Raw genomic sequence first — 25,992 nt, 5'->3', positions numbered from 1 at the left:
GTGCAGTAGTCCTGTGAGTCCTAAGGAACACACATAGCAATTGCTATGTAGCAGAGAGGCAAAGGAGCCACAGACCACAGAGACCCAGACCTTGGACACAATACTTGCTTATAGTAGAAAGAAGCTATGCACAGAGATCACCAGTAAAGCTCTTGTCTTTCCACAGTGTCATGGTGGAATTGCATTAGCCTCTCACATAATCTGCCTTTACTTGCAGTCAATTCCACATACATATTTTTCTTTGAAATGGTAGAAGATGCTTCAAGAGATTGTTTGTTTCCACCACTTATGCTAGTGATATTAGTTGGAGTTTCAAGAATGCACTGATTTTTTTCAGTGATACAGCACTCAGCAGCCCAAAGTGAAATATTTTCAGTCAACCATGGGTGGAAAACAGTTGTGTCTGGCAGTTTGTAAATGAAACATAGTCATGACCTATCTGACATCAGAGGACCTTCCTAACCCTCTATAGCAGATGCTCCCAAACTGGAACATTACAATGCCCCAGCTAGGGAAGCTGTCACTGCTCCCTTAAGGAGTGGAGTGACAATAGCAACACCACCACTATCACTTTGATTGCATTGCTGTCAGGGAAGAAAGGGTTTTTTACACTTAGCTAGGGGTTGCTATGGCTCTCCGGAGAGTCTGGGGAGCCTGTGACCACCCCTGCAGGCCTCCGTGGACCTCCAAACTTCTGTAACAGCAAAAAAACAATTTCTGGTTTTGTGATGAAAAATGGAAGTTACTTTTTAGCACATTACAGCAGTTTGGAGGCACAGAGAGGCCTCTAGAGAGGACTGCAGGCTCCCCAGACCCTCCAGAGAGCCATAGCAACCCTCAGGTAAGTTAAAAATCCCACCCCTTCCTCTCCCCCACAAACAGCAGTTCCCAATTCTCCCTGAGCAAGATATAGGGTGATGAGCAAACCACTGCCTTCATTCAACAGGTACAAAACCCAATCACCAGATATTCCAAAAGGACTGGAAGAAGGGGAATCCAAGATCGTGCAGGGGTGAGGGCCCTTTCCAAAGTCAACAGGTAAAAAGCAGGAGCTCACCCTTCCTTTGAGATATGTTCTGATGTTGTAGAAATAGGACATTCTCTAGTAACTGACTCTTGTGATGCACTGATGGAGTGTGGGTGAGATTTCAGAAGTCAGGGTTTGTACCAAATGTGCTATTGTTGGGGTGAGTGATGCGGAGCTAACAAAGCAACTGATGGTCATCTTCTGAATTAACAGAGTCTGGTTTCTTCAGGGAAAACACAGCTCTCCGAACTGGGAGAAAACAACCATTGCTAGACAGCCATCTTAAAAATCTGCTGGATTTTACTGATAAAATACATTTGCAAGAACTGGGATTACCCAGGCTTCTTGTAGAAGAGGTCAGATTTCAGGCACAAGGAACAGAACATGTTAAAAAAAAGTAAAAAATAAAAACACAAAGAATAAGAATTTTTTTCCACCAACATACACATTACTGTGCATTTTCTTAGTCTCTTGTGGATCACAAAACATAACTCTTATTTGCTGAGCACGAGCATGTAGCTTTGCCCTTGTAGTGCCCCGATGCTGGTGTGGTGCTGGTGGCATGCCATCTGTTACTTAGTTGCTAGAAGCTGCTTACGTTGTTGCTCCAAGAGAGCCTCCAAGTGGTCTGCCCTCTTCATGGCTGCCTGCAAAGAAAGTTCCGTTAAGAAGAACACCTTAGAGCAGGGGTTTCCAAACTTTTCGGCTGAAGGGCCGCATCAAATATCTGGCATGGTTTCGAGGGCCGTAAAAAAAAAATATAAAAAATTTAAATAAATGCATTAGAGATGGAACTTAGATGAATGACTGAAATGAATGAATGAACGGGCTCAAATGTCCAGGATTTCTCCAAGCACCAACACAGCCCAAGAAATAAAGCACACACTTAAATGGACCCCCATTCCCCCATTCCACAAGCACAACTCTGGTTGTGTTTGGTCAACTGGGCCAGAGGCTCTCAGGGAATCAGAGGCTGGCCATGGGCCGGATAGAGGCTCTCCGTGGGCTGCATCTGGCCCCCGGGCCGGGGTTTGGAGACCCCTGCCTTAGAGGATGCAAAGGTGGCAAGTACAAGTGCGCAAAATACACAAGAGCCTTATATATTTGAGAGGTTGTGACCTTCAACTGCTGTTAACCAAGAGCTTTCCTGTTTTCTTCTGAAACTTTCACTTCCAACTCTTGCTAGAGACCGAAAGAATAGTTGGATGAACATAGCCAGTGTGAATTGTTGCCTGACATGTTTACATACATGGTGCTGGTGGCATGCCACGTGAGCATGACTCAGCTCGGTCTCATGCTGCTTTGCTTGGGCTGAGGACAAAGAAGCATCAGATCGCACAGGCCTTCAGGGAAGAAGTTACACTTTGGTTCATTAGAGCAGCCACCCACTCCCCACCTGCTGGCTAGGGAGAAGCCTTGCTTTTGTCAACTTGTAAACAAGGCCATGACCTAGGAGCCTCTTGACTTCAAGTTAAACCATTAGTGACCACAAAAGAAATGCCTTCAACTCTGGCTTCCCTCACAAACTTCATTGCAAATGCACACAAAGATCTGCATGTTGAGGCAGAGGCCTCCAGAACAAAGGAATCCCCTGTCCCACTCTCCTCAAAGCAAAAAAAACAAAAAAAAACCAAACAAACAATAAAGGGCAACCATCTCAAACCATCAAAAGGGATGGACGATCAAAAGTCATCAAGAGACAAAGAAGCAGTCCTTAATGAGCTTATTTTCAATAGCCTCTGTTGTCCCATGGAGATTCAAGCAACAAAAAGTTGGGTCACAGATCCCTCATGTTCCCTTTCCTTCATTCTGTTGCTATCCACCCATGTGCCACCACCACTAATGGATTGCTCAGGTACCTCCTGATGCTGTGCCAAACATCCTTATTCCCTTTCCTACCCAAGAACCACTGAGCCAGCTGGCACCAAAGAAAGGTTTCAGATCATTCTCTTCCTTTCTAGCCTTCCTCCCTGCACCCCTCTCCCAAGAACCCCCTGAGCTACCTTCCAAGAAGATGCTTTCCTTTCCCTGGGAAGGAAAGTTCATCTCCCTTGCCTTGCTTCTCTCCTTGAACTAGCTGAGACTACTGTCTAGTCCACCTCTGAACCAAGTGATCACTTGTCTTGGTAAACTAATTCCACAATCCTTGCAACAATGCAAGCCTCATCTCAGCAGATACAGATAGATAAATTTGGCCTTTGGCAACCCATTAGCCCCCAAGGTCCCCCTCCACCTTCTGTGTCTTGCGTACAGAAACTACTGACATTACTGTTTCTATTCCTCCTCCTTTTAACTTGGTGAGTTTGGAGAACAGGACTTCTTAGTCTATCATTTATTATGTAAGGAAGAAGCTTGGAGATTAGGCCCAAGACTCCAACTCGCAGTTCTCCTTAATCTATCAAAGACTCTGAGAAAAAGAAGAATCACCCATGCCACTCGTTTCTCCACCTCATGGGCTTGGGACATCAGTTTAGAGTAACTGAGCAGGAACAGCTTGTTTTTCCCCACACAAGAGAGTGAAGTGTTTATGGCCTACTAAAGGGCTCACTCCTTGCCTGCAGACCCTGGTTCAGGCTACAGAGAATACAGTCTCATGCTACAGCTGGAACCTTCAGTCCTTTTTCACTTCTACCTTTCCCTCTCCTCTGTTGCTACTCCAGGTTCTTCAGGCCCTGTTCCCTAATCTCTGATTTTCCTAGGACACCCCCTCCTTTTGTCCCTCTACAATTTTGCATCCTAACATGCCCCTTTTGTTTTTACCTGCCTAGAAACCATTGATGTATAGGGCCCAGTAGTGTGAGTGAGTGTGTGTGAATAGTGCATTGCATTGTCTTTAGATTCTCCTTCCTGGTTATTGCACTTTTATTCTCACAAGAAAAGCCATATATTGTGGCACTCAGATTCTTGTCCTCCTCATTTCATGTCAGCCAAATGAGCTGTGCTATGAGAGCTATTACACTCAGTTCCTGCATATGCAGTTAATTTTCCCCTTATATTACATGTGTCTTAGTACATATCCATAACAGTTTTGCTCAGAGGAACATCCAGAGGACACATACAAATCATAACCTGTTCTTTCATCCGCAACTATATGTGGCAGAACTAAAAATGAGTTTCTGGACAAGATAATCAAGGATCTTTTAAGGAAATGCGAAAATGCAAAAATAGCAAAACATAAGGAACTGATACAAAATGATGAGATCTTGCTTTAAGAGGGTACAATGAAAAAGTTCATGGAAGCTACCTTATTTTTGCAGCATCTGCAAAACTCTATACCTGTTAGCCCCCACATATATACAGAGCAATAATTAGAATTTTCAAAATTTTGAAAAATTGCTGCAAAGGCAATATAAAGGTTTAAGTCCCAAGATTCCACATTTTCCATAAGGATAAATAAAAATAAACCAATGAGAAATTGTTATAAGCTCACCCAGGGATAAAGAGGTGATTTGGGAACTGAAATGTGAGAACATATGGGGAGAAGGTATGCACTTTCTCTTTATGAATTGCAGAGTAAAATTTTATAATGATATATAGGTGTTAATCCAGTTGACTAGTTCACTGAATTGCTTAAAAGAAATGGTTTAAAAATACATAATAACTGAGAATCTCTTGAAGAGTAAAAAAAGGTTACAGTGACTATAAAAACTGAAGCCTTGGAAGTAAGAAAATAAACTAGAAATTAAAAAGTGGGTGACAAACTAGTTGCAGAAGAAAAATACCCTCAATATAGCTAAGCAGCAACTCTGGTTTGCTTCCGATCTTCTTCCACTGGACTAATTACTTTTCACAGGGCTTGAGCCCCTCTCCTCACTGGCACCTTCCAGGGGGAAATAGGGCTCAGCTTGCTTCTTAGATCATATAATTGTGATTTATAGCAGTCAGCTTGCCTCCCTGCCTTTAACAAGCTTCTTGGTAAGCACTGAGCTAGTTCTGCTTTTATACACTCCCCTTTTGCTTTATTATTAGATCCCATTAATTAAAGTCACCATTATTTCCTCTCATGTGGTCCTTCCTACAGGTTATTTGCAGAGGTCCTCCCTTTCTTTCACAAAGCGAATACACAAAGTAGCTAACATAGTATAAAAACAATTAAAAATATCTAAAATCAAAACCAACTATTTACATGATTAGTGAAAAGACGAAGCGAGCTTGCAGCCTTCAGAGAATCTCACCTCATACTGTTTCCGAAGGCTATTCACGGCCTCTTCTTTCTTCACAATGGCTGTCTTCACTCTAAGGAAGAGGTGAAAGGAGGCTGAAACAAAGGCACATGTGTATCGTACCTTTTACAGCCTACTGATATATCAGAAATGGGGAGGCAAATGTTTTTACTTTTTGCAAGGGCAACATGTGTCTCCTCTAGGACCTCCTAGGAAAATCCCAAATGGCAATATAAGCACTTTTCAGACAATTAATGTAGGGTAAGTTCATAAGCATGGAAGAAATGGGACTGTGGCAGGTCTTGTCCCCAACCTACTCTCACATTCAGTAGCCTGTATAAACACATATAGATTCAGAAACCTTGCAAAAAAGTTGTTTCTTTTTCCAAGTAAGGAGAATCTCCTCTCACCTTTTATGCACCTCTTCCAGCTCTTCTTCTTTGTCCCGTGTCACTCTGTCCAATTCAAGACGTTGACGGGCCCGAAGTTCAGCCATTTCCACCTTGAGTTGCCTGTTTTCCTCTTCTGTGGCCACCAGTCGGTCTGCAAACTCCTGCCGTATAACCTCAGAAAGGCTGCTGCGTTCCTGAGTTAGCTGGTCCCTCACCTGTTTTAGCAAGCCAAAACAGATTTCAGCCTTGGGGAACATGAGAGAAGTCAGACAGGAAAAAAACTGGGCACTGGGGAAGGCACTATTTGTGCTGCTATCCTGTACTTCCTAACCACTTTCAACTTCAGGTCCATCTAATCTTAAAAGGAGTTCCTACATTCAGCAGTTAACAACTGAGGGACTCACAAGGACCTTAAAATCTTGCTTGAAGACAAGAATTTTCCCATACTCAACTCCTCATGGTCAGGCTCTGGGATTTCTCTATATCTCCACTATTCCCTCCTAAGCATCAGGGAGAAACTTCAGTTCATCTGGGTAGGCACTGAAATCCTCCTGGCTTCTCTGAGATGCAGTCACCTTGCGGATATCCTCTGTCTCCTGCTCCTTCTGCCGCAGAAGTCCCTGCACACGAAGAGTCTCGCCTTCTGCCTCTGCCAGTCGGCCCTTCAGTTCATTGCAACGCTCCTGGAACTTGCGTTCTGACCGTTCCAGTTCCTGAAGCTCTGTTTCATATTTATCTCTCACCCTCTTTATTCTGGAGAAAGAAAGAGAGGATCTCACCATTTAAAACTATTTACTTGGGAGCAATTCTCAGTTTTGATGAAGGACTTCTTAGGAATGATACTGCTACTTTTGAATGTGACAACTGAAAACTCAGAAAGGATACTGCCTTCTAAACCTGCAGGATGCTGACAATACAGCTGTTCTGCTTCTTGGTTCAGATCTAGTGGGTCAGCAACAAATCAGGCCACTACCTCCTTTTAGAATTTGTGACAGCCTTAATGTTGAAATATGGAGTGAAGTATAGGAAGGAGAGGCTTTGCCTACAGCTGCATCCACAAAACAACTGGCATCTGCTAAGAACATAAAAGCCACTTTAACTCTCTGCTCGTTCTAGGTAAGGTCGCAATGGGATTTGCTTTGCCATGCAAATTTGCCATACTTCCACTCTTTGTATCAAGCTGTTCAGACACACACTATGGCAATGAGCTCAAGCAGGTAATGCATAAGGACTCACCACCCACACAATTGAATCATAATGCAAATACAACTAGAAACATGAAATATGGCAGTTTAGTATTCAAAATATTAGCCTAGACTCATAAAGATGCAAGGTCCTTACTATGCTTCACAACAGAGTCCCTTGAGATCATCTTTCCAGGCATCCATTCCCCAAACATGCAACAGGTTTCTGTGCATCAGGGCTTGTGTCAAAGCACAGATCCTACATTGTTGCTTTTCAACTTCTGCAGAGGGCAACAATGTGTTTTCATCTCCCTGTCAGCCTGAACAAGATTTCTGTGTGTGTAAAACAAACAAGGTCCAGGAAACTTTCCTCGCACCCTACATATTCAGAAATTTGCACAAGTGCATACACAAGGTCTTAAATATCTATAAATAATCAAGAAGCAAGGAAGGTAAGTCTTCAAGTCTGACAGTATCAAGTACCTAGCTCAAAAATGAACTTTCGCAACCTCATCTCTAAACTAAGTTAGTTACCTGTTGCTGCAAATAGCTGATCATTCAAGGAAAGAGAATGGTCAAGGCAAATGAAGACTAACCTGCAATGACACTGGAACAAACCTGTGCCACCTTCCTCAGCCTAGCTGCAGTCACTGTGAGCCAAGAATTTTCTAAACTGGGTAACCAAATTTATGCACAAACTGTGCAAATACACACACCTGGTTAGAATGTAACCTGGCAAGAGGGTGTGCCACACAATTGCATACCACACAAAGAAACAGAACTAGCCCTGTTTATAAAGGATTTGGACTGAAAACAGGAAGCCCCATAGGAAGCAAACTCGGAGAAACTACCTCAACCTCACCTCTGCCCTTCAAATGATCAATGCTTCACCTGTTCTCTGTGGCTCTCTCACACTCCTCCTTGGCAGATGACATTTCAGCCTCTAGCCGCTGGATGACCAATTCAATCTCCTTGTCCCTCTCCTTTCGCACTTCCTCTCTCAATTCTCGCTCCCGAGTGAGTAGCCAGGCCTCCTGAAAACAGAGCCAGGAGAGACAGGGTGAGCATCAGCCCATCAGATGACAATAAGAATGTAGCTTGAAGCAGGAAACTACAATATTACCTCTTTTTTTAGGTAGTTGGCCTCCCAGGCCTGCTTTTCCATTTCCAGTCGCAACTTCAGGTCGTGCACCTCTGCCTTGATGAAAGAGACAGCAACAGAGTGAAGGGTGGGGGTGGAGGGCAGGGGGAGCAAGGGAGACTAGCATCATGGCTTCTCTCCAACTTCCAAAATACCAAACCTGGTAGTCCACATCAAAGTCTTGGAATAGAACTTGCAAGTCAGAAAGCACATGAACAGAAAGAACATTTTGGCCAGCACAATTACCGAATGTTTCTCTTGACCCTATTCAGCGTGTAAGCCCCTTGGAGTAGGGACCTGTCCTCTCGTTCCATGTTCTTAGACTCATCAACTCAACTGCAACATGGGGAAAATACTACTAGCTCACTTTACAGCATTGTCGCAACATACCGTAGACACACGCCTACAAGTCGATCTCACAGATAAGTCCAGGGCAGGTTTTGAGCAAAAAAAAATTTATGGAAATGGGCTGCCAAGGGATATGTAAGTGAAAAAGGTTGGGAACCACTGCAGGAAACCCATAAATCAAATCCACCTTTAAGGTATCTGGTGTGTTAAGCCAGAAGCTCTACATACAACATACAACCCATAACATATAACTGAGAGTGTGCAATTCAATTCACAGCAGAGAGATGCAGCTGCATATATTTGCAACCCTTTTTACTCAGAAGTAGACCCATTGCTTTCCGTGGGTGTTATTCTTAAGTAATGGTGCATTGAATTGTAGCCTGGGACTTTGCTTCAAACGGAAAGGAGAATCCCATCCTGGTGTTGAAAAAAACATATCTCTGCTAAATGCAAAATAGAACCAGGCTGCAAAAAGCATTTGCAAAATGGAACAGAGGAGAATAAAAGGTTAACTTTGGCTGGAATTTCCCAGCAAAGTTACTATAGAAACTAATCTCTGCATTGCTTCTAATGACCCAAGAAAGGAAACTTCTAATGACCCAAGAAAGGAGATAAGGTGAAGTGATAACTGGAGCTTGATTACTTGGCAAAAATTTTACTATAGGCGAGTATCTATGGTACATGTGAAGTGCTTTGCACATTCAGAAGGCACTATACAACACTAAGCATTATTACTAAGTTTAATTTCACCTTCCTGCTTCGCTCAATGAGAATGGAAGCAACTGAGGACCAGAAAAATGGCTCTCAGGCTGGAGACAGGCAGGCAACATACCATCCTTCTGGAAGGACGCAAGCAAAGTCCAAGAGGATATGAAGAGGACGGTATAGGTCTACGTTACAGCACTCTTATGCAGAATGTGGAAACATTTTTTTGCCTCTCTGATCAACAAGAATACGAACATGTAGTAAAACAGAGCTCCAACCTCAGAAACTTGGCTGATAAAAGAAAACATTCAGCAAGAAATAATATAGTGAACTGGGGCAGAAGTCCCCCCAGAGTTTTATAGTGCAGACCTGATGGCGTCTTTCCTGCTCCTGCTTCCCCTTCTCATATTCCTCCTTCAATGCTTTGGTGACAATAGAGCTGTTCTCTTCCAGTTGCTGACGCAGTTCTTCCAACTCGGCCCTCTGTCTGTAGAGCAGAGATCAGTAATAGCAGAATACTGAAATCAACAGCCAAATGGTTGGCAAGACCATTCTGGGGCAAACAGGACTTTATCTTCCTGGAGTGACGGGGAATAGGAGCTACAATCTGTTCCTATCTGCTCTTCTAGCATAAGCAACTTGTACAGGACTAAAAAAAATTCCCATTGAAGTTCTCAGGGGCTCCACACCCCCCTGCCTAATCACCTAAACCAATAGTTCTCAAACTTTTCTGGCCCATGGCTCCCCTGATCCTTGTGGCCATTGGCCACAGCTTCCCATTACAACACCTCACCTCAGTAACCCCCAAAATGGGGATGAAGGTGTTATACACTAGAAACAAAAAACAGCTGCCAGTACTCTGAGGCTGCAATCCTAACCACACTTACCTGAGAGCAAGCCTCACTGAACAAAATAGGACTTACTTCTGAATAGACCTGGTTAGGATTGTGCCCTGAGTTTGTTAGCAGCACACCTGGAGGGTTTTGGAAAGGGAGGGGGGAAGTGATGAATTTGCTCAGGGAGGGGAAGACTTTGTTTTGTGTTAATCTGCTAATTGCAAACTGATCCAAACTGAGACCCAGAAACCTTTTGGCTGCAATCCAAACCTCACTTTCCTGCGAGTAAGTCCCATTGAACACAAAAGGACTTACTTCTGAGTAGACCTAGCTAGGATTGTGCCTTTTGTCTTACAATAGCAGCCAACATTTAGCAGCTAACAACAGTTAACCCCTGCTAACTGGTAAGAGGCACTTTTTCAAGTGGGTGCTCCTCTTTTATTTAGCAGGGGGAAAGTAACTGGCCCATCTCCCCCCAGCAGTGTCTTTTCTAGTGGCTGTTTGCTGGTGTTGCATCTTTTTAGATTGTGAGCACTTTTGGGAGCCATTAGTTACTTGATTTTTTTCTGTAAACCGCTTTGGGAACTTTTTGTTGAAAAGCGGTATATAAATACTGTTAACAACAACAACAACAACAACAAGGGAAGTACCCCCCCCCCCCGGGCAGGAGGAAAAAGAGGGTGGTTGAAAAGGAACGGGTATTTTTATTTTTTAATCAATTTTTGGAGACAAAGCCATCAAGAGTGGCTTTTTTCTCTTTTTTGAAGGGGGAGGAAAAAGAGAAAGGTGAGGATCCTTGGTTAATCTGACACAGACCCCAAGCCTATGTAGGTCTACTCAGAAGTAAGTCCCATTTGAGTCAATGGGTCTTACTCCCAGGAAAGTGTGGACAGGATTGCAGCCACACAGAGCAAGATGATAACTCACCACAAAGTAGATGGGGTATACTCTCACACATACAGCCCAACATGCAGATGCCACCCCTGTTCCCCCCAGCAAGACAGAGGAATGCAGGCTGGGCATTTGGACACCCCTCCCCCAAGAGCAGGCCGGGGTCCCTCCTTCCCAAGCTGAGGAAAGCCCTGCGCTGCCTGTACTTACTGGTCAGGCTTCCCTCCCAGTTTGAAGCCCGCCAGGAGTGAACCACTGCAGCAGCCAGCTTTCTCTCCCACCTCCCCCCACCATGTTTCACACACCCTCACACTGCCCTACCTACCTCCTTCACAGCCAAGAAAAGCAGCAAGTAGGGAGGTGGCAGGTGCAGCAGAGCAGAGTAGTGCAGCTACTCTACTCTACTACTACTAGGTCCTGCAGCTACAGCCACCTCTCTCCTGGAGATGCCTCACGACGCCCCTGGCAGCTAGCCATGCCTCCCTAGGGAGCCAGGACGCACAGATTGAATACCTCAGACCTAAACCTTTAAAGAACCAAATATGCGATGCTCGTGACAGAAACAATATATTCTAGCCAAAGGGCTCGAGATACATTCACAGTTACATTAAGCGGGGGAGGGGGAGTCTAATACTGTGTGGGTTCTTTCCACGTACCATACACTGCACTACAATGCGTGAGAAAACCATCAGACCTCATACACTGTACACACCCACCAGCTTTAAACCCAGCAAGCCTTCTTTTACCTAGTTGCCTGCTGGTTGAGCCTCTCTTTCTCCTCAGCCACTTCACTGTACAATCGGCGCCGCTGTTGCTGCAGAGCTTGTTCCTCCTGCTCCAGTTGCTTCTCATACCTGCATGGAGGGAATCTTTCAGGGAGGGTCTTACCAAAGGAGCTGAATCCTTGGTCTGGCCCAATGTCTAGGGGGAAGTAGCAAGACCAATAGCTTCCTCTGGTGAGAGAAAATGGAGGACAACAAATGGCCTCTTTGGGGAAGGCAGAGTCAGTAAAAAAAAATCGAGCTATGAAGGCTAGTGCAGAAAGGAGAGACCAGATTTTCCTCAGGAGGAACTATAGTTGTGGGGAGGAGAAGCTCTGTAGCAAAGACCATGAGGCAACCTAGAATCTAAAGACTTAGCAAAAACCTTATAAAGGTAAGGAGCAGGCATACAAATAGTTATTCAGGGAACACCTGCCTACAACCCCCCTCTATTTACCTGCTGCCTTCCCACCTGTGGCCTACAGAGTCTCCCACAGCATCTCCTCAGGTGCCAGCCTTGGTTCTCTGAAGTCAAGATTGGCAGCCAGTCTTGAAAACATCATAATGCAAAGTTATTTGGTGGTGATTGCTCATGTGCACACACTCTCCCCACTGCCTGCTATTAAAAGATTGGTGGCATAGGGTAGACAGGAAGCCCAACTTATCTAGCAAAATATCTGCTCTACACCTAGTTCAGTTGACCACACCTGCCTCTACTGTGTTCTCACTATGTGCAGGGCTTGCTAACTCTTTTTGCATCTTTTTAGATTCTGAGCCCTATTGGGACAGGGAGCCATTAGTTATTTGATTTTTCTCTGTAAACAGCTTTGTGAACTTTTGTTGAAAATTGGTATATAAATACTGTTAATAATAATAACAATAATTACAATGACCTTCCAACACACAAGTAGGGACACAAAATAAAAGCAGTTTACTTTCTGTCACCACCTTGTTCCTAGGCCATCCCTTCTTTTCTTCCTTCACTGTTCTACCACCAAGCCAGTTTCCCCTTCTGCTTGTTCTGCACTGGATTCTTCCCTGTCAAACTCCACTCTGCTCCCTTCATACCGTTGCCTGGCCAGCTCTCGCTCTCTCTGTCCCTGCTCTTCCTTCTCATGCTCCAGCATCTCCCGCAGTTCCTCAGTGTGGCGTACATAGCGCTGGGCCGCCCGCTCATCTGATTGCTGTAGCTCCACCTCATGCAATGCTTTCAACTTTTTGATCTCTAATTTGTGTTTAGCAATGAGTTTCTGGATCTCAGGTTCCAGACCTACAGAACAGAGAAGGCAAACGGCAGGAGATAAAGAGGTATGATTGAGTGAATGACACATTCAGGCTAGCATAGTACAACAAGGAGCCCACCCTAAGCCCCCACCTCCATTCTATACTACTTTGCATTAATGTAGTCAAACTTTGCAGAGATATGGGAACAGAAATACATTATATATAGGGTGACAATATAATTTACTGCCTAAACCGGGACACTTTTGAGAGTGAAAGGGGTGAAAAACAAACAAGTTAACACATTTATAAATTAAAATGGATATATTTTTATTAAATGTATATAATTTAATATATTCTAAGGCTTTTGTGGCTGATAAGATTAACAATATTAAAACTGATCCAGCTGGATAGCTGTGAGCCAATGAAAAACCATCTCTTGACGTTCTGCCTACAGCTTTCGCAGGCATTTTCAAAGACGTAGGAGCACCAGAATACTCCAAATCAGGGGTGCTCAACAGGTGGATTGCGATCTACCGGTAGATCGCGGAGTGCCGACCCCCCCCTTCAGGTGCCTCTGGGAGAAAACGCCAGGAGTAAGGCCCATTGTACTCAATGGGGCTTACTCCCAGGTAAGTGTGGCTAGGATTGCAGCCTCACAGCCTAATCCTAGGCATGTCTACTCAGGAGTAAGTCCTGTTATACTCAGTGGGGCTCAAGGTACACCAACATACATTGTACACATAAATGTTATATGTTATGATGGCGCGAACATTGTAAAAAAAACTCTGGTAGATCTCCGGGCCTTTCTGGGTTTCAAAGTAGCTCTCGAGCCAAAAAAGTGTGAGCACCCCTGCTCCAAATCATCCTGGTTTTCTGGGAGAAAGTTGCACTTATATAGATAGTTGGCTTGGCTAGCTGCTAAGCTAGATCATTGGCAGTGCTTCCCCATGACCCTAACTGATTAAAGGATCATCTCTGGGTTCACTGAGGATTCTTAAAGGAGAATCTGACAACTCTCCCTGTAGGTCATCCTGCATGTTTGTCAGTGGTGTTACTAAGATTCACGTCACCTGGTGCGGGAGGCCTATGCGGCATCCCATGCAGTGGGCAGGGCAATGCCCCAGGTGGTGGGTGTGGTGATGTACCATCATACCGCCCCCACTGGTTTTTTGGCTGTACCTTTTGTTAGAACACAGATATTTCAATGTGGTTTGTTTCACTGCATTCTGCATGAAATTACACATTGATTGATATATAACATGATGGTATTCTTCCTCCAAATTCTGGTTTTAGTGATTCTGAAAACTTGTAGAGTCTCACACACACACACCCTGTGTCAACTTACTAACACCTTATTGCAGCAGTTCTCAAACTTTTAGCACTGGGATCCACTTTTTAGAATGACAATCTATCCAGGACCCATTGGAAGTGATGTCATGGCCAGAAGTGACATCATCAAGCAAATTAAAATAAATAATAAATAATTAAATTAAAAGTAAAGAAATAAATAAGGGGGAGCCAGTATTGTTCTACCAAGTGGATCTACTCTGAAGTAAGTCTTATTGTGATCAATGGGGCTTACTCTCTGGAAAGTGTGGGTAGGATTGCAGCCTGTGAGCCCAATCCTATGCATGTCTACTCAGAAGCAAGTCCCACAGTGGTCAATGGTGCTTATTCTCAGGAAAGTGTGGGTAGAATTGCAGCCTGTGAGCCCAATCCTACACATGTCTACTCTGAAGTAAGTCCCATAGAGGTCAATGGAGCTTACTCTGTAGTCTGCCTGCAATAACAACCCCCCAAAAAGAATCAGTGAGATTTCCAGCCCTCCACAGTGCCCAGTTTAAAGTTCTTCTATTTCAGGCATATCAAGACAAAAACCCACCTGGCTTTACAAGTGCAAAATAGAAGACATTCCCTTACCAGTTCAAGCCTCTTTTTTTGTCCTTTTTGGGGGGGGGGGGGGGGAGGCTGCCTTCTGGAGCATTTGTTGTGCTCCAGTTCCATCGGATCGGGACCATTCTTGTGTCTTCACATTCCCCTTTGCCTGGCCTGACCACCAGCCAAGCCTCATCTGCCTACTCATGAGTAAACACAACCATGAGGCTGCTTCGCTTTTCATAGGGTTCAATAGACTGCAGCTGAGAGGTCTTCCTTTTGGGGACTGCATTCATTGGATCAGGACCATTCTGACATCCTTGGATTCCTCTCAGCCTGCCCTTTCCTATGGCAGACAGACTATGACATGTTCAGACTATGACACAGACTATGACTATGGCACGTTCGCCTACTCGCGAGTAAACATGCAATACGGCTCACTTGCACTTTCCATAGGGCTCCATGCATTTTTTCTTTCCGGTTTTTTGGCCATAACTTTTGAAGGAAAGGAGCTATTTTGCTCTGGTTGTTTGCATTGCATTCTGCTGGACATTCCGCATCCAAGGGCATATGGCATGACAGGGTAGCTCCTAATGCTGTTATTTTAGCGCCTCACCCCCCAGGGCGCATCACCCCTCAAGGGCGCATCACCCCCCAAGGGCGCATCACCTGGTGCAGCCCACACCCCTCTAGCTACGCCACTGATGTTTGTATCCTCACATTTTTGAGGAAAAGAAAAGTCCCATAAAAAGTTCTGAGAAAAGTCCCATATCCTAAGGTGCACCTAAGGGAGCACCTAATCTAACCTAAGGGAGGGAATCTAAGGTCCAGCGAGGGGGGGAACAGGAGCTAAGTGAGGGCAATAAAAATAAATACGTAGATGTGTACATAGGTCTACTCTGAGCAGGAACAGAGTCCTACTCATGAGTAAGAGCCCAAAGGTCAGGCACTTGGGAAAATAAATAAAACAGAGGAGGAGAAAGTGGAAAGTAAGTTTTTCTACTTTGTTTTAAATTAACCCTATACTTAACCCAAGTTAAACTTAATCTAAGTTAGAACATAACCTAAACAGTTCAGTAAATTGGGACATAGGATCCAGGTGAGAGCAATAAATAATTAAACAAACACACAGACTCAAATAAAAACTAGCTTGAGGTTACAAAAAACAGCCCAGCCTAAGAGAACAGAACCAGGAGGGTAAGAACCTAGCAACGGCCAGTTCCCAACCACCCAGGCAATCTAGGAATTTTCCATTTCAGCAATTTTAGCATCACCACCTTTAGGAGGTGATAAGAGCCCCATTAGGCTAATCCAAGCAACCCATTCAGGGGCCTGCAGAGTGGACTAAGCCCATCAGCAGCCTTTTGTCTTCCTGAGCTTTTGTAATCACACCTGGGAAGACCAGCCGCCCTTTCAATCAGCAAGGAGGGAGGGAAGAGGAGCTAGCTAGGGGCATAAAGCTAGGGCCTGCCACCTCCTGAGCCTCTCTGCAGGAGCGCATGGCCTCTGGGACAGCCAGTGCCTCTGGGAACTAAATGCCAGGTAAGGCACCATGAGTTCAGCAGCAGGGCGAGGAGGCCAGGGCCCCAGTTACTGCCCTTCCCCTTCCTTGAGAAGAGGGCAGCAAACCAGTGTAGGGTTTTTAAAAGGACCCCTAAATAAAAACAACAAAAAAGCTATGCAGTCAGTTGGCCAGCAGCAGGGCAGTGGCTATCCAGTGTTCAGCATCAAGTGCCACATGTATGACTATTTGCCTCCGGGGCATAAGTCATGGGTGTGTCCTAGATGCAAGGAGCTCCAGGGGCTCAGGGAATGCGTCCACTCCCTTGAAGCCTTGGTGGCAGACCTGGAGAAGCAGAGGCAGGCAGAGAAGGACTATGGGGAGACTTCCGGGAACGATCAGGCTTTGTCCCAGCCTCAGGCACGCAGCTCCTCAGCTGCCTGGGTGGGAAGTCTCAGGGCTGGAGGACGTCATCCTGGAGAGGAGGGAAACAATCCCCTGAGGGGACCCCTTCTCCAGGGGACGGGCCCGTAATTGAACGCACTCAGGATACTCCTCGGCGGGGGGGGGGGTCAGGGGCTTCTTGTAGTGGGGGATTCGATTATTAGAAACATAGAGGGGGGTTTGCGACGGATGTGAGGACCGCATGGCGACTTGCCTGCCTGGTGCGAAGGTTGCGGACATCACTTCTCGTCTAGACAGGCTGGTAGACGGTGCTGGCGAGGAGGTAGCGGTTGTGGTGCATGTCGGCACCAACAACGTGGGCAAGTGTAACCGGGAGATCTTGGAGGTCAAATTTAGGCTTTTAGGTAGGAAGCTGAAAGCCAGGACCTCAAAGGTAGCGTTCTGTGAAGTGCTACCTGTTCCACACGCAGGGCCAGCTAGGCAGGCAGAGATCAGGGGTCTCAATGTGTGGATGAGATGGTGGTGTAGGAAGGAGGGGTTTAGATTAGTTAGGCACTAGGGAACGTTTTGGGACAAGCGGGGCCTGTACAAGAGGGACGGGCTTCACTTAAACCAGAATGGAACCAGACTGCTGGCACATAACACTAAAAAGGTGGCAGAGCACCTTTTAAACTGATCCCCGGGGGAAGGCTGACAGGAGCCGAGGGGCATCCGGTTCGGGAATCCTCATCCCTATGGGACGAGAATGGGGAGGTTAGAGAACAAGACAAAGGCAGAGTAGGAGAAGAAATCGGGAATGGTAGCGTGAGAGGATGTGATAGACGGTTTGGCACAGTGAGAGGATGCGGGGACAAAGGAGCGAATAAGCAGCCCACCCCTGTGCGGTACACAGGACCTACTTAGAGATGTCAATGTTACCGAGCTGTTGGGGAACAGTGATCATGCTGCAATTCGTTTCGACATGCACATCAGGGGAAGAATACTGGGCAAATGTCTCACAAAAACCCTTGACTTCCGACGTGTGGACTTCCCTCAAATGAGGAGGCTGGTTAGAAGGAGGTTGAAAGGGAAGGTAAAAAGAGTCCAATCTCTCCAGAGTGCATGGAGGCTGCTTAAAACAACAGTAATAGAGGCCTAGCAGAGGTGTATACCACAAAGAAAGAAGGGTTCCACTAAATCCAGGAGGGTGCCCGCATGGCTAACGAGCCAAGTTAGAGAGGCTGTAAAGGGCAAGGAAGCTTCCTTCCATAAATGGAAGTCTTGCCCTAATGAGGAGAATAAAAAGGAACAAACTGTGGCAAAAGAAATGTAAGAAGGTGATACGGGAGGCCAAGAGAGACTATGAGGAACGCATGGCCAGCAACATTAAAGGGAATAATAAAAGCTTCTTCAAATATGTTAGAAGCAGGAAACCTGCCAGAGAAGTGGTTGGCCCTCTGGATGGTGAGGGAGGGAAAGGGGAGATAAAAGGAGATTTAGAGATGGCAGAGAAATTAAACGAGTTCTTTGCATCTGTCTTCACGGCAGAAGACCTCGGGCAGATACCGCTGCCCGAACGGCCCCTCCTGACTGAGGAATTAAGTCAGAAGTTAAAAGAGAAGTTTCAGACCTCATTGATAAATTAAAGATCAATAAGTCACCGGGCCGTGATGGCATCCACCCAAGAGTTAGTAAGGAATTGAAGAATGAAGTTGCTGATCTCTTGACTAAAATATGCAACTTGTCCCTCAAAATGGCCATGATGCCAGACGATTGGAGGATAGCAAATGTCACGCCTATCTTTAAAAAGGGAAAGAGGGGGTACCTGGGAAGCTATAGGCCAGTCAGCCTAACCTCTATACTGGGTAAGATGGTGGAATGCCTCATCAAAGATAGGATCTCAAAACACATAGACGAACAGGCCTTGCTGAGAGAGAATCAGCATGGCTTCTGTAACGGTAAGTCTTGCCTCACGAACCTTTTAGAATTCTTTGAATTCGCATCTCAAAAAAGACATAGTGGAAATGGAAAAGGTGCAAAAGAGAGCGACTAAGATGATTACTGGGCTGGGGCACCTTCCTTATGAGGAAAGGCTATGGCGTTTGGGCCTCTTCAGCCTAGAAAAGAGGCGCCTCAGGGGGGGCATGATTGAGACATACAAAATTGTGCAGGGGATGGACAGAGTAGATAGAGAGCTGCTCTTTACACCCTCACATAACACCAGAACCAGGGGACATCCGCTAAAATTGAGTGTTGGAAGAGTTAGAGCTGTTTCAGAAACAGCTGATTTTTCTGGCTGCTGTATTTTTCTGACTGTTAATGCATATAATCACCTCCCCACATAAATAAACCAGAAGTTCCACCTAATCAAAATTATTAGGTGTTAAAACATTTAAATCCAAACTATTGTTAAAACCTAATTACAAACAAACCATTAAGCCTGACAATTAACAAAACCAAGCCTCTTATTAAAATTAAAATGCAGCAAAACTTAGATAAAATGCAATCAATATAAAATCAATATCAGACAATCAGTATAAAATGATCTGCTAACTGGGCAAAGAGGCACTTTTTAACATGGTGTCTTCTTATATTTAGCTACAGTTCTTCACTCCAGCATGGTATCTTTTCCAGTGGCTGCGGCTGGTGTTTCTTCCGTATTTTTTTTTAAGAGTGTGAATCCTTTGGGGACAGGGAACTACCGTATTTTTCGCTCCGTAAGACGCACCTGACCATAAGACGCACCTACGAGGGTCGCCCAGAAAGTAATGCACCACATTTTTTTCTCAGCCTACTACAGTAATGGTACAAATGCGAAACTTTAGATATACATTATTTGAATTTTCAGGAGTGCGCCCACAAATTTTTGGTTTCTTCGGACAGATAGCGTAGCTGCAGCAGTGTTTCAAAATGGCGTCTGTAAGTGATGTACGTTACAAGCAGCGTGTCATTGAATTTCTCAATGTGGAGAAAAACTGTTGGGAACATTCACAAATGTTTGTGTACAGTTTATGGAGAATCTGCAGTCGACAGAAGTACGGTTAGTTGCTGGGCACAGAGGGTGAGGCCATTAGAAGGCGGTTCGGCAGAGCTCCAAGATTTGCAGCGTTCAGGGCGGCCATCCACGGCTGTCACACCTGACAAGATGCAGCTTGCTGATGTGCTCATTCGCAAGGACCGACGCATAGCGACTAGGCAGTTGGCGCTGAAGCTGCCAATCAGCAAAGGAAGTGTGGATGCAATCAACTGTGCTCTTGATTACTCAAAAGTGTGTGCACGATGGGTTCCGCGCTGTCTTACGGTGGACCACAAATCTCTCAGAAAAAACATTTCTTCTGAGTGACTGAAACATTTTGAAGATGAGGGGGAAGCGTTCTTGTCCAGGATTGTGACAGGTGATGAAACCTGGGTTCACCATTTTGAGCCCGAAACAAAACGACAGTCAATGGAATGGCGTTATTCTCAATCTCCACAGAAGAAAAAATTCAAAACAACTGCTTCCGCTGGTAAGGTCACAATCACTGTGTTCTGGGACTGTGAGGGCGTCATACTCATTGATGTGATGCCAAGAGGCAGCACCATTAATTCTGAAGCTTATGTGAAGACATTAACCAAACTCAAGAAGTGCTGCCAGCGACTTCGGCGCCATAACAACCCAGGTGAATGTTTGATTCAACATGATAACGCTCGGCCTCACACAAGTTTGAGGACTTCAGAACGCATCACTAAACAGGGTTGGACTGTGTTACCCCATCCACCCTACAGCCCTGACCTAGCTCCCTCAGACTTCCATTTGTTTGGGCCATTAAAGGATGCCATTCGCGGAAGACATTTTGAGGATGACGAAGAGGTGATTCGCACAGTGCAGAAATGGCTTCGTGACCAGAACAAGGAGTGGTACCGACAGGGCATACATGCCCTTGTGTCTCACTGGAGGAAGGCCATAGAACTGGACGGAGATTACGTGGAAAAATAGGGAGTGTAGAAGAAACATCATTCTTTCTTGTGTGTAAGTTTCATTGTGTTCAATAAATAATTGTTGAAGAAAAAAAATGTGGTGCATTACTTTCTGGGCGACCCTCGTAGTTTTTAGAGGAGGAAAACAGGAAAAAAATATTCTGAACCAAATAGTGTAATAAAATATTTAATAAACTATAACAGAATAACATTTGAACCATGTAAAGTGAACAGCAGTCAACAGTGGCATTAAGAACCATTATCACCGTCATTAACAAATGGAGAGACTTAAAGGTTTGAGTACTCTAGTTTTCTGGAAACCCCAAGAACTCAGAATTTATAAAGCTCACAAAAGCAGGTGCACTCAAATAGGGGATCACATTATCTTTCTGCTACAATGATGTTCTGCCAAATTCCAATCCACTGGGCCTTGTGCCTGCTTAAGGCTGATCAATCCGCCTTGTGCAACTCACCAGTGCAGCAAGCAAAAGTGAGTCCAGTTCCAGTCCACAGATGCCAAGTAAATCAGTCCCATCAATCAGAGTTGCCAAATCAGAGTCCAGAGCCAATAAGCCAAATTACAGTCTAAGATCAGGTTCCAGGTACGGTAGGTCAGTCAAATCCGTCAGGGTATCCAAGTCCAGTCACAATCCACAGTCAGATTCCAAATTCAATAAAGTCAGTCTCCTCTCCTACCTCCAACCTGCACTCCTTCAAAACCCACAAACCTTTCCTGCCTCAGGTGCTCTTATATCCCTGAGGGCCCTATTGCCTTCCAGTGGCTGCAGCTGTGCAGCACACTCTGCTGGATGCCCAGGCCTTACCCTTAAAAGGGTCACTGCTGACACCACATCTACCTCCTCACCAGTTCCCATACAATACAATACAAATGAACAAGTGGAAAGTCCAACCACAACTTGAATTCTCAAGGCACAACAAACCTCTGGATTTATGGTGAGAACAGAGCCTTACCTGGGGCTTGTGCAATAAGCAAACACTGGCATTCTGACCAAGGAGACAGCTTTTTCTTTGTGATGGCGGGGGGGGGGGGGGCTTACATTCAGATGCTGGATGAGGTGAGTGAAAGCGCCCCTCCCCTGCTGTGTGAGTGTGGGGGGGGCAGAGCATCTGTGTGTGTAAGAGAAGGGGCAGCCTGTGTGTGTGAGAGAGGGGGGAAAGTGTTTGTGTTGCAGAGAAGTTGTGATGCTCCAGGCTTGGGGTGGGGGGAAAGAGAGGCTGTGATGCTCCAGGCTTGGAGGGGGGGGAAAGAGTCTGTGATGCTCTAGGATGGGGGAGGAAAGAGAGGTTGTGATACTCCAGGCTTGGAGGGGAGAGAGAGGCTTTCCTGGGAGTAAGCCCCCTGACTCTAATGGGACTTACATCAGAGTAGGCATGCACAGGATTGGGCAGCAAGACTGCCACCCCACCCACGCTTTCCTGGGAGTGAGCCCCAGTGACTCTGAGACTTACTTCTGAGTAGACATGCAGGCTTGCGAGGCTCAGGCTCTGGCGGGCTGCAGCGCTTTGGAGCCCTGCTCATCGCCCTCACGCTCCATCCGGCGCTGCTACAGTCCGCGCGGGCGCTGAGGTAAGGCAGGAGCCCCCCCCCCCCCGCCAGCTCAGCCTCTGACTGCCTGGGGAAGCCGAGCAGAGTGGGCAGGGGGCGAGGCCGGGGGTGGAGGTTTTTTTTTTTGCACTATTCGCTCCATAAGAAGCACACACTTCCCCCCCCACTTTTTGGGGGGGAAAAAGTGCGTCTTATGGAGGGAAAAATACGGTATTTATCGATTTATTTCTAGGTTAACTGCTTCACAAATTACTCTGTTGAAAAGTGGTATATATCCTTAATAATAATATGCCTGAAACCCCCCTAAACAGACAAACCAATGCATAAAAACCACCTTTATGAAGAGGCAAAAAGCAAAAACAGTCAATGAATAAGAGAGTGGGGGAAGGCAGAAGAAACAGTGATGGGAGCAAAAACCAAACTGGAAAAAATTAACAGCAAAGAAAGAACAAACTCCTCCTGTTCAGAAAGGGGGGGGGGAACTGCAAACATAAACTGATGTATAGAACTTAAACCTACAAAGAGGAGAACTAGTATTAGATTGCAAATCTTTCAGAATTGCTTTGTTGACAAGTTATTTGTACAGCTTTCTAAAACCTGTAGACCAGGGTTTCTCAAACTGTGGGTCACAACCCAGTTAGTGGAGGGTTGCAAAGCTTTAGCTGATAAGCTGACAGATGAGAAGGCAAATGCATGGAGCCCTACTGAAAGTGAAACTGAGTCATATTGCACATTTACTCATGAGCAGAAGAACTTGCCTTAGCCCATTGGAAAGGGCAGGTTGAGAGGAATCCAATGACAACAGAATGGTCACAATCTGATGAATGCAGCCCCCTAAAAACACCCAAGAAGGAAGTTCCTCCCTCCAAGTTGACAAACGCATTGAGCCCTATGGAAGGCAAAACTAAGCTACATGGTTGCGTTTACTCATTAGTAAGCAACCGTGCCTTGGCTCATGGTCAGGTCAGGCAAAGAGGAATGCAAGGCCACCCGAATGGTCCTGATCTGATGAAAGTGGAGCTCAACAAATGCTCCAGAAGGCTGCTCCCCCCCCCATAAAAAGAATAAAACAGAGACTTGAGCTGGTAAGCTGAATTTTTTTTTTTTTTTTTTACTTGTAAAGCTAAGTGGGTCCTGATTGTGATATGGCTTATATAAACTGAACTGGGCACTGGGTAGGGCTGAACATCTAACCGATTTGTGTGTGGGAGGGGATGTTATTGCAGGTAGGTTACAGAGAAACGTCACTTGGTGGAATAGGGCTGACTTCTCCTTATTGAATTATTTGTTTTACTTTAATTATTTACATTTATTTTATTTTGCTTGATGAGTCACTTCTTGCCATTACATCACTTCCAGTGGGTCCCAGATAGAATGTCATTCTAAAAAGTGGGTCCCAGTGCTGAAAGTTTGAGATCCACTGCTATAGACAATGAATGACCACACAGTCAGATCATTCTCATAGCCACCTATGAGGTTTGCCTGTTTTGTTTTGTCTTGCCAAACTATTTCAAAGTCCAACATTACCCAGGTACTAAAAAGAAGTCCCAGATCTTAACCACCACCACCACCCCCATCAAAGCGGGGGTTCAGCAAAGTCAGGTTGCCTACTTTTCAAACTTAATGCCCTGGGGCTAACAAGGTAAGTTCCCAAGTTCTGAACAAGGAGACTTTTCTCCTCTTTTCATGGCTTCCCTCCTGCAGCTATGCAGTAGTAAGTGGCAGCAGAGTTAGCCTCAGAGCCCTCATGACCTATTAACAAGTGCTAAACCAGATGGGACAACAGACATAAACCAAGACTGTCCTGGGCAAACCAAGACATGGTCACCATAAGACAGGGGTTCTCTTTTTTGGGACTAAAACTCCCAAGTACCTGCAGGGGAGGGGGAAATGTAGCAATGCGACCCCCAGAATTGTGCTGCTGGCAGGGATGTCAGGGGTTGTCTTTTACTTACAAGAAGCAGCAGTAGGCTCCCACAGGTGCAGGGAGCCCAGCAGAAGCCTTTGCAGGGCTCCCCAAAGCACGGAGACTGTAAAAATAACAATTGTGTCCCACTTCTTGTTTGTGATTGCGAAACTGGAATTGGGTTGCTATTGCTATTTTTTGCAATCTCCACACTTTGGGGAGGCCTGAGCAGGCTTCCGCAGGACTCCCTGCACCCCTGGGAGCCTGCTGCAGCTTCTTGTAAGTAAAGACAGCCTGACACCCCTAACAGTGGCGTGATCCTGAGGACTGCATTATTATATTCCCCCTTTTTGCCCCTTAAAGGGGAAAAGGCAGAGATTCTCAGTTGGGGGTGTCAAGACATCCCAGTTTGAGAACCTCTGCCCTAAGCATATACCTACATTCTTTTTTCACAGCATAAGGATGGAGAGTTCTTAGCACACAGTATTCACAGACATCTGGAATGTGCTGGCTAAGTTGATGAATAAAAGAAACTTCTTCTGGACATAAAAACTTATGTGAACTAACAGAGGCTACTTTCCCAACCCACTCAACTTCCTCTCAGGTCTTAACGAAATGCCGAGTTCAGTTTCAAACCACAGAAAGGATAGAGTCTGGCTGGCGATTCCAGCAGAACATAACAAAGCACAGAGCACATCAAGAACTCCTTGCAAAGAAATGATCCAACAACTCCATTGATTCTCCATTCTAAAATTATGAAAGAGCTTCCTTATTTCCTTATTATGAAAAGAGCTTTCCATAATTATGAAATTATGAAAGCGCTTCCTTTGCATGTGGTTGATTCAGGGCTGAAATTCTGTTCCCTTCCAAATGGTATTGTATTGACGCCACTTTAGGAGAGGGGATGCAACATGCAGGGTCAGTTCTGTATCCCTACTAAAGGAAAAAGTAACAGCCAGTGCATGAAAGTAGCAAGCTGCAAGTCCCCTTAATAGAAGTCTATGAATACCTTTCACAGTGATCTCTTTTATCTTCTTGGTTTTCTCATCAATCCATTTCTCCCTACGGATCTTCTCTGTGGCACTCATGAGCTCCTTTAGCTTCTTTATTTCCTGTGTGGGAAGGAAAGGTCAAACAATGGCAAGATAGAACAAACAAATTTGCATTTGATACCATTACTGCAATGTTATGAAGCTGCCTTAACAGGCACAGAGTGTACCTTTCATACACTATAGAAGCAGTAGGTACATGCTATGTAGTAAAACTTTCCATGGTGTGCTCTGGCTGGGATCCCATCAAGCTAGTTTTGCAAAAAGGCTTGCAGGGAACTTTCTTCTGTTGCTTTCATAAATGTATCAAACACATAAATGTATCAAAACTGACAACAAAAGCACTTATTGGAAGTATACTATGGAATAAATTCACATGCATGAAACATGGGTAATGGTGCCACCCTCATGAAGATAATGCACAGTCCTGCTCATTCTGGGCTGTACATGTGGAAAACAGCACAAAACCCAATTCAGAACATCACTTCCTGTGGGCCTCAGATTGGGTCCTCCACCAATCACTTTAGAAAGCAGATTTCTAGCAATGAGTGCAGTGGTTACAGGGTCTCAGTTGAAAATTCAGATACCAAAGTGGGCTTTGGATACAGATTCTAGTAACCAGGCTTTGAGTCCCTTCTGTCACCTGTCCCTGTACAGAGTACTCCAGGTTCCTTTCTGTTCAAGCTTTCCACCACATTGATCAAGAAACCAGGTCAGGAAGAAAAAAGAAGAAATACACCCTCTGGGCATAAGGAGCTACCTTATACTGAGTAATCGACCACTGATCCATTATTGCCTACCCTACCTGACAGCATCTCTATGGGGTCTTGGGCAGAGATGTGAGAAGTTAAACAGTCACAGGGCCCAGTTCTATCCAACTTTCCAGTGCCAATGCAGCAATGCCAATGGGACATGTGCTACATCTTGCAGTGGGAGGAGGCAGCCATGGAGGCCTCCTCAAGACAAGGGAACACTTATGTCCTTACTTCAGGGCTGCAACAGTGCTGGAAATCTGGATACGATTGAGCCCACAGTATCCAAGTGCAAAATGATTCAGTTTTCTTGTTAAAAAAAGTTAAGA

The 25,992-nt window shown here is 45.3% G+C and overlaps 1 protein-coding gene across 7 annotated transcripts in view; it reads right to left on the bottom strand.

Moving 5' to 3' along the window:
- Positions 1–1,309: 1,309 nt before the first annotated feature.
- The window catches only part of CEP131 (centrosomal protein 131), a 55,156-nt gene continuing 30,473 nt past the window's right edge, over positions 1,310–25,992 (bottom strand). For 4 of the 7 annotated variants that reach the window (XM_066614453.1, XM_066614456.1, XM_066614455.1 and 1 more), the window contains 10 exons: positions 24,872–24,974; positions 12,517–12,718; positions 11,434–11,541; positions 9,330–9,447; positions 7,890–7,964; positions 7,658–7,800; positions 6,158–6,335; positions 5,601–5,797; positions 5,203–5,263; positions 1,310–1,674 (listed from right to left, as the gene is read on the bottom strand). In XM_066614453.1, coding sequence (XP_066470550.1) covers positions 1,600–1,674; positions 5,203–5,263; positions 5,601–5,797; positions 6,158–6,335; positions 7,658–7,800; positions 7,890–7,964; positions 9,330–9,447; positions 11,434–11,541; positions 12,517–12,718; positions 24,872–24,974 — 1,260 coding nt within the window. In that variant the 3' untranslated portion in view covers positions 1,310–1,599. The remainder of the gene's footprint in view (positions 1,675–5,202; positions 5,264–5,600; positions 5,798–6,157; positions 6,336–7,657; positions 7,801–7,889; positions 7,965–9,329; positions 9,448–11,433; positions 11,542–12,516; positions 12,719–24,871; positions 24,975–25,992) is intronic. The other 3 variants (XM_066614459.1, XM_066614460.1, XM_066614457.1) reach the window with 2 other exon arrangements.

This window comes from Tiliqua scincoides, chromosome 2 (assembly GCF_035046505.1).
Source record: "Tiliqua scincoides isolate rTilSci1 chromosome 2, rTilSci1.hap2, whole genome shotgun sequence".
Taxonomy (NCBI): Eukaryota; Metazoa; Chordata; class Lepidosauria; order Squamata; family Scincidae; genus Tiliqua; species Tiliqua scincoides.
Note: the sequence above shows the minus strand (reverse complement) of the source record. Positions and strands in the feature narration are given on the sequence as shown.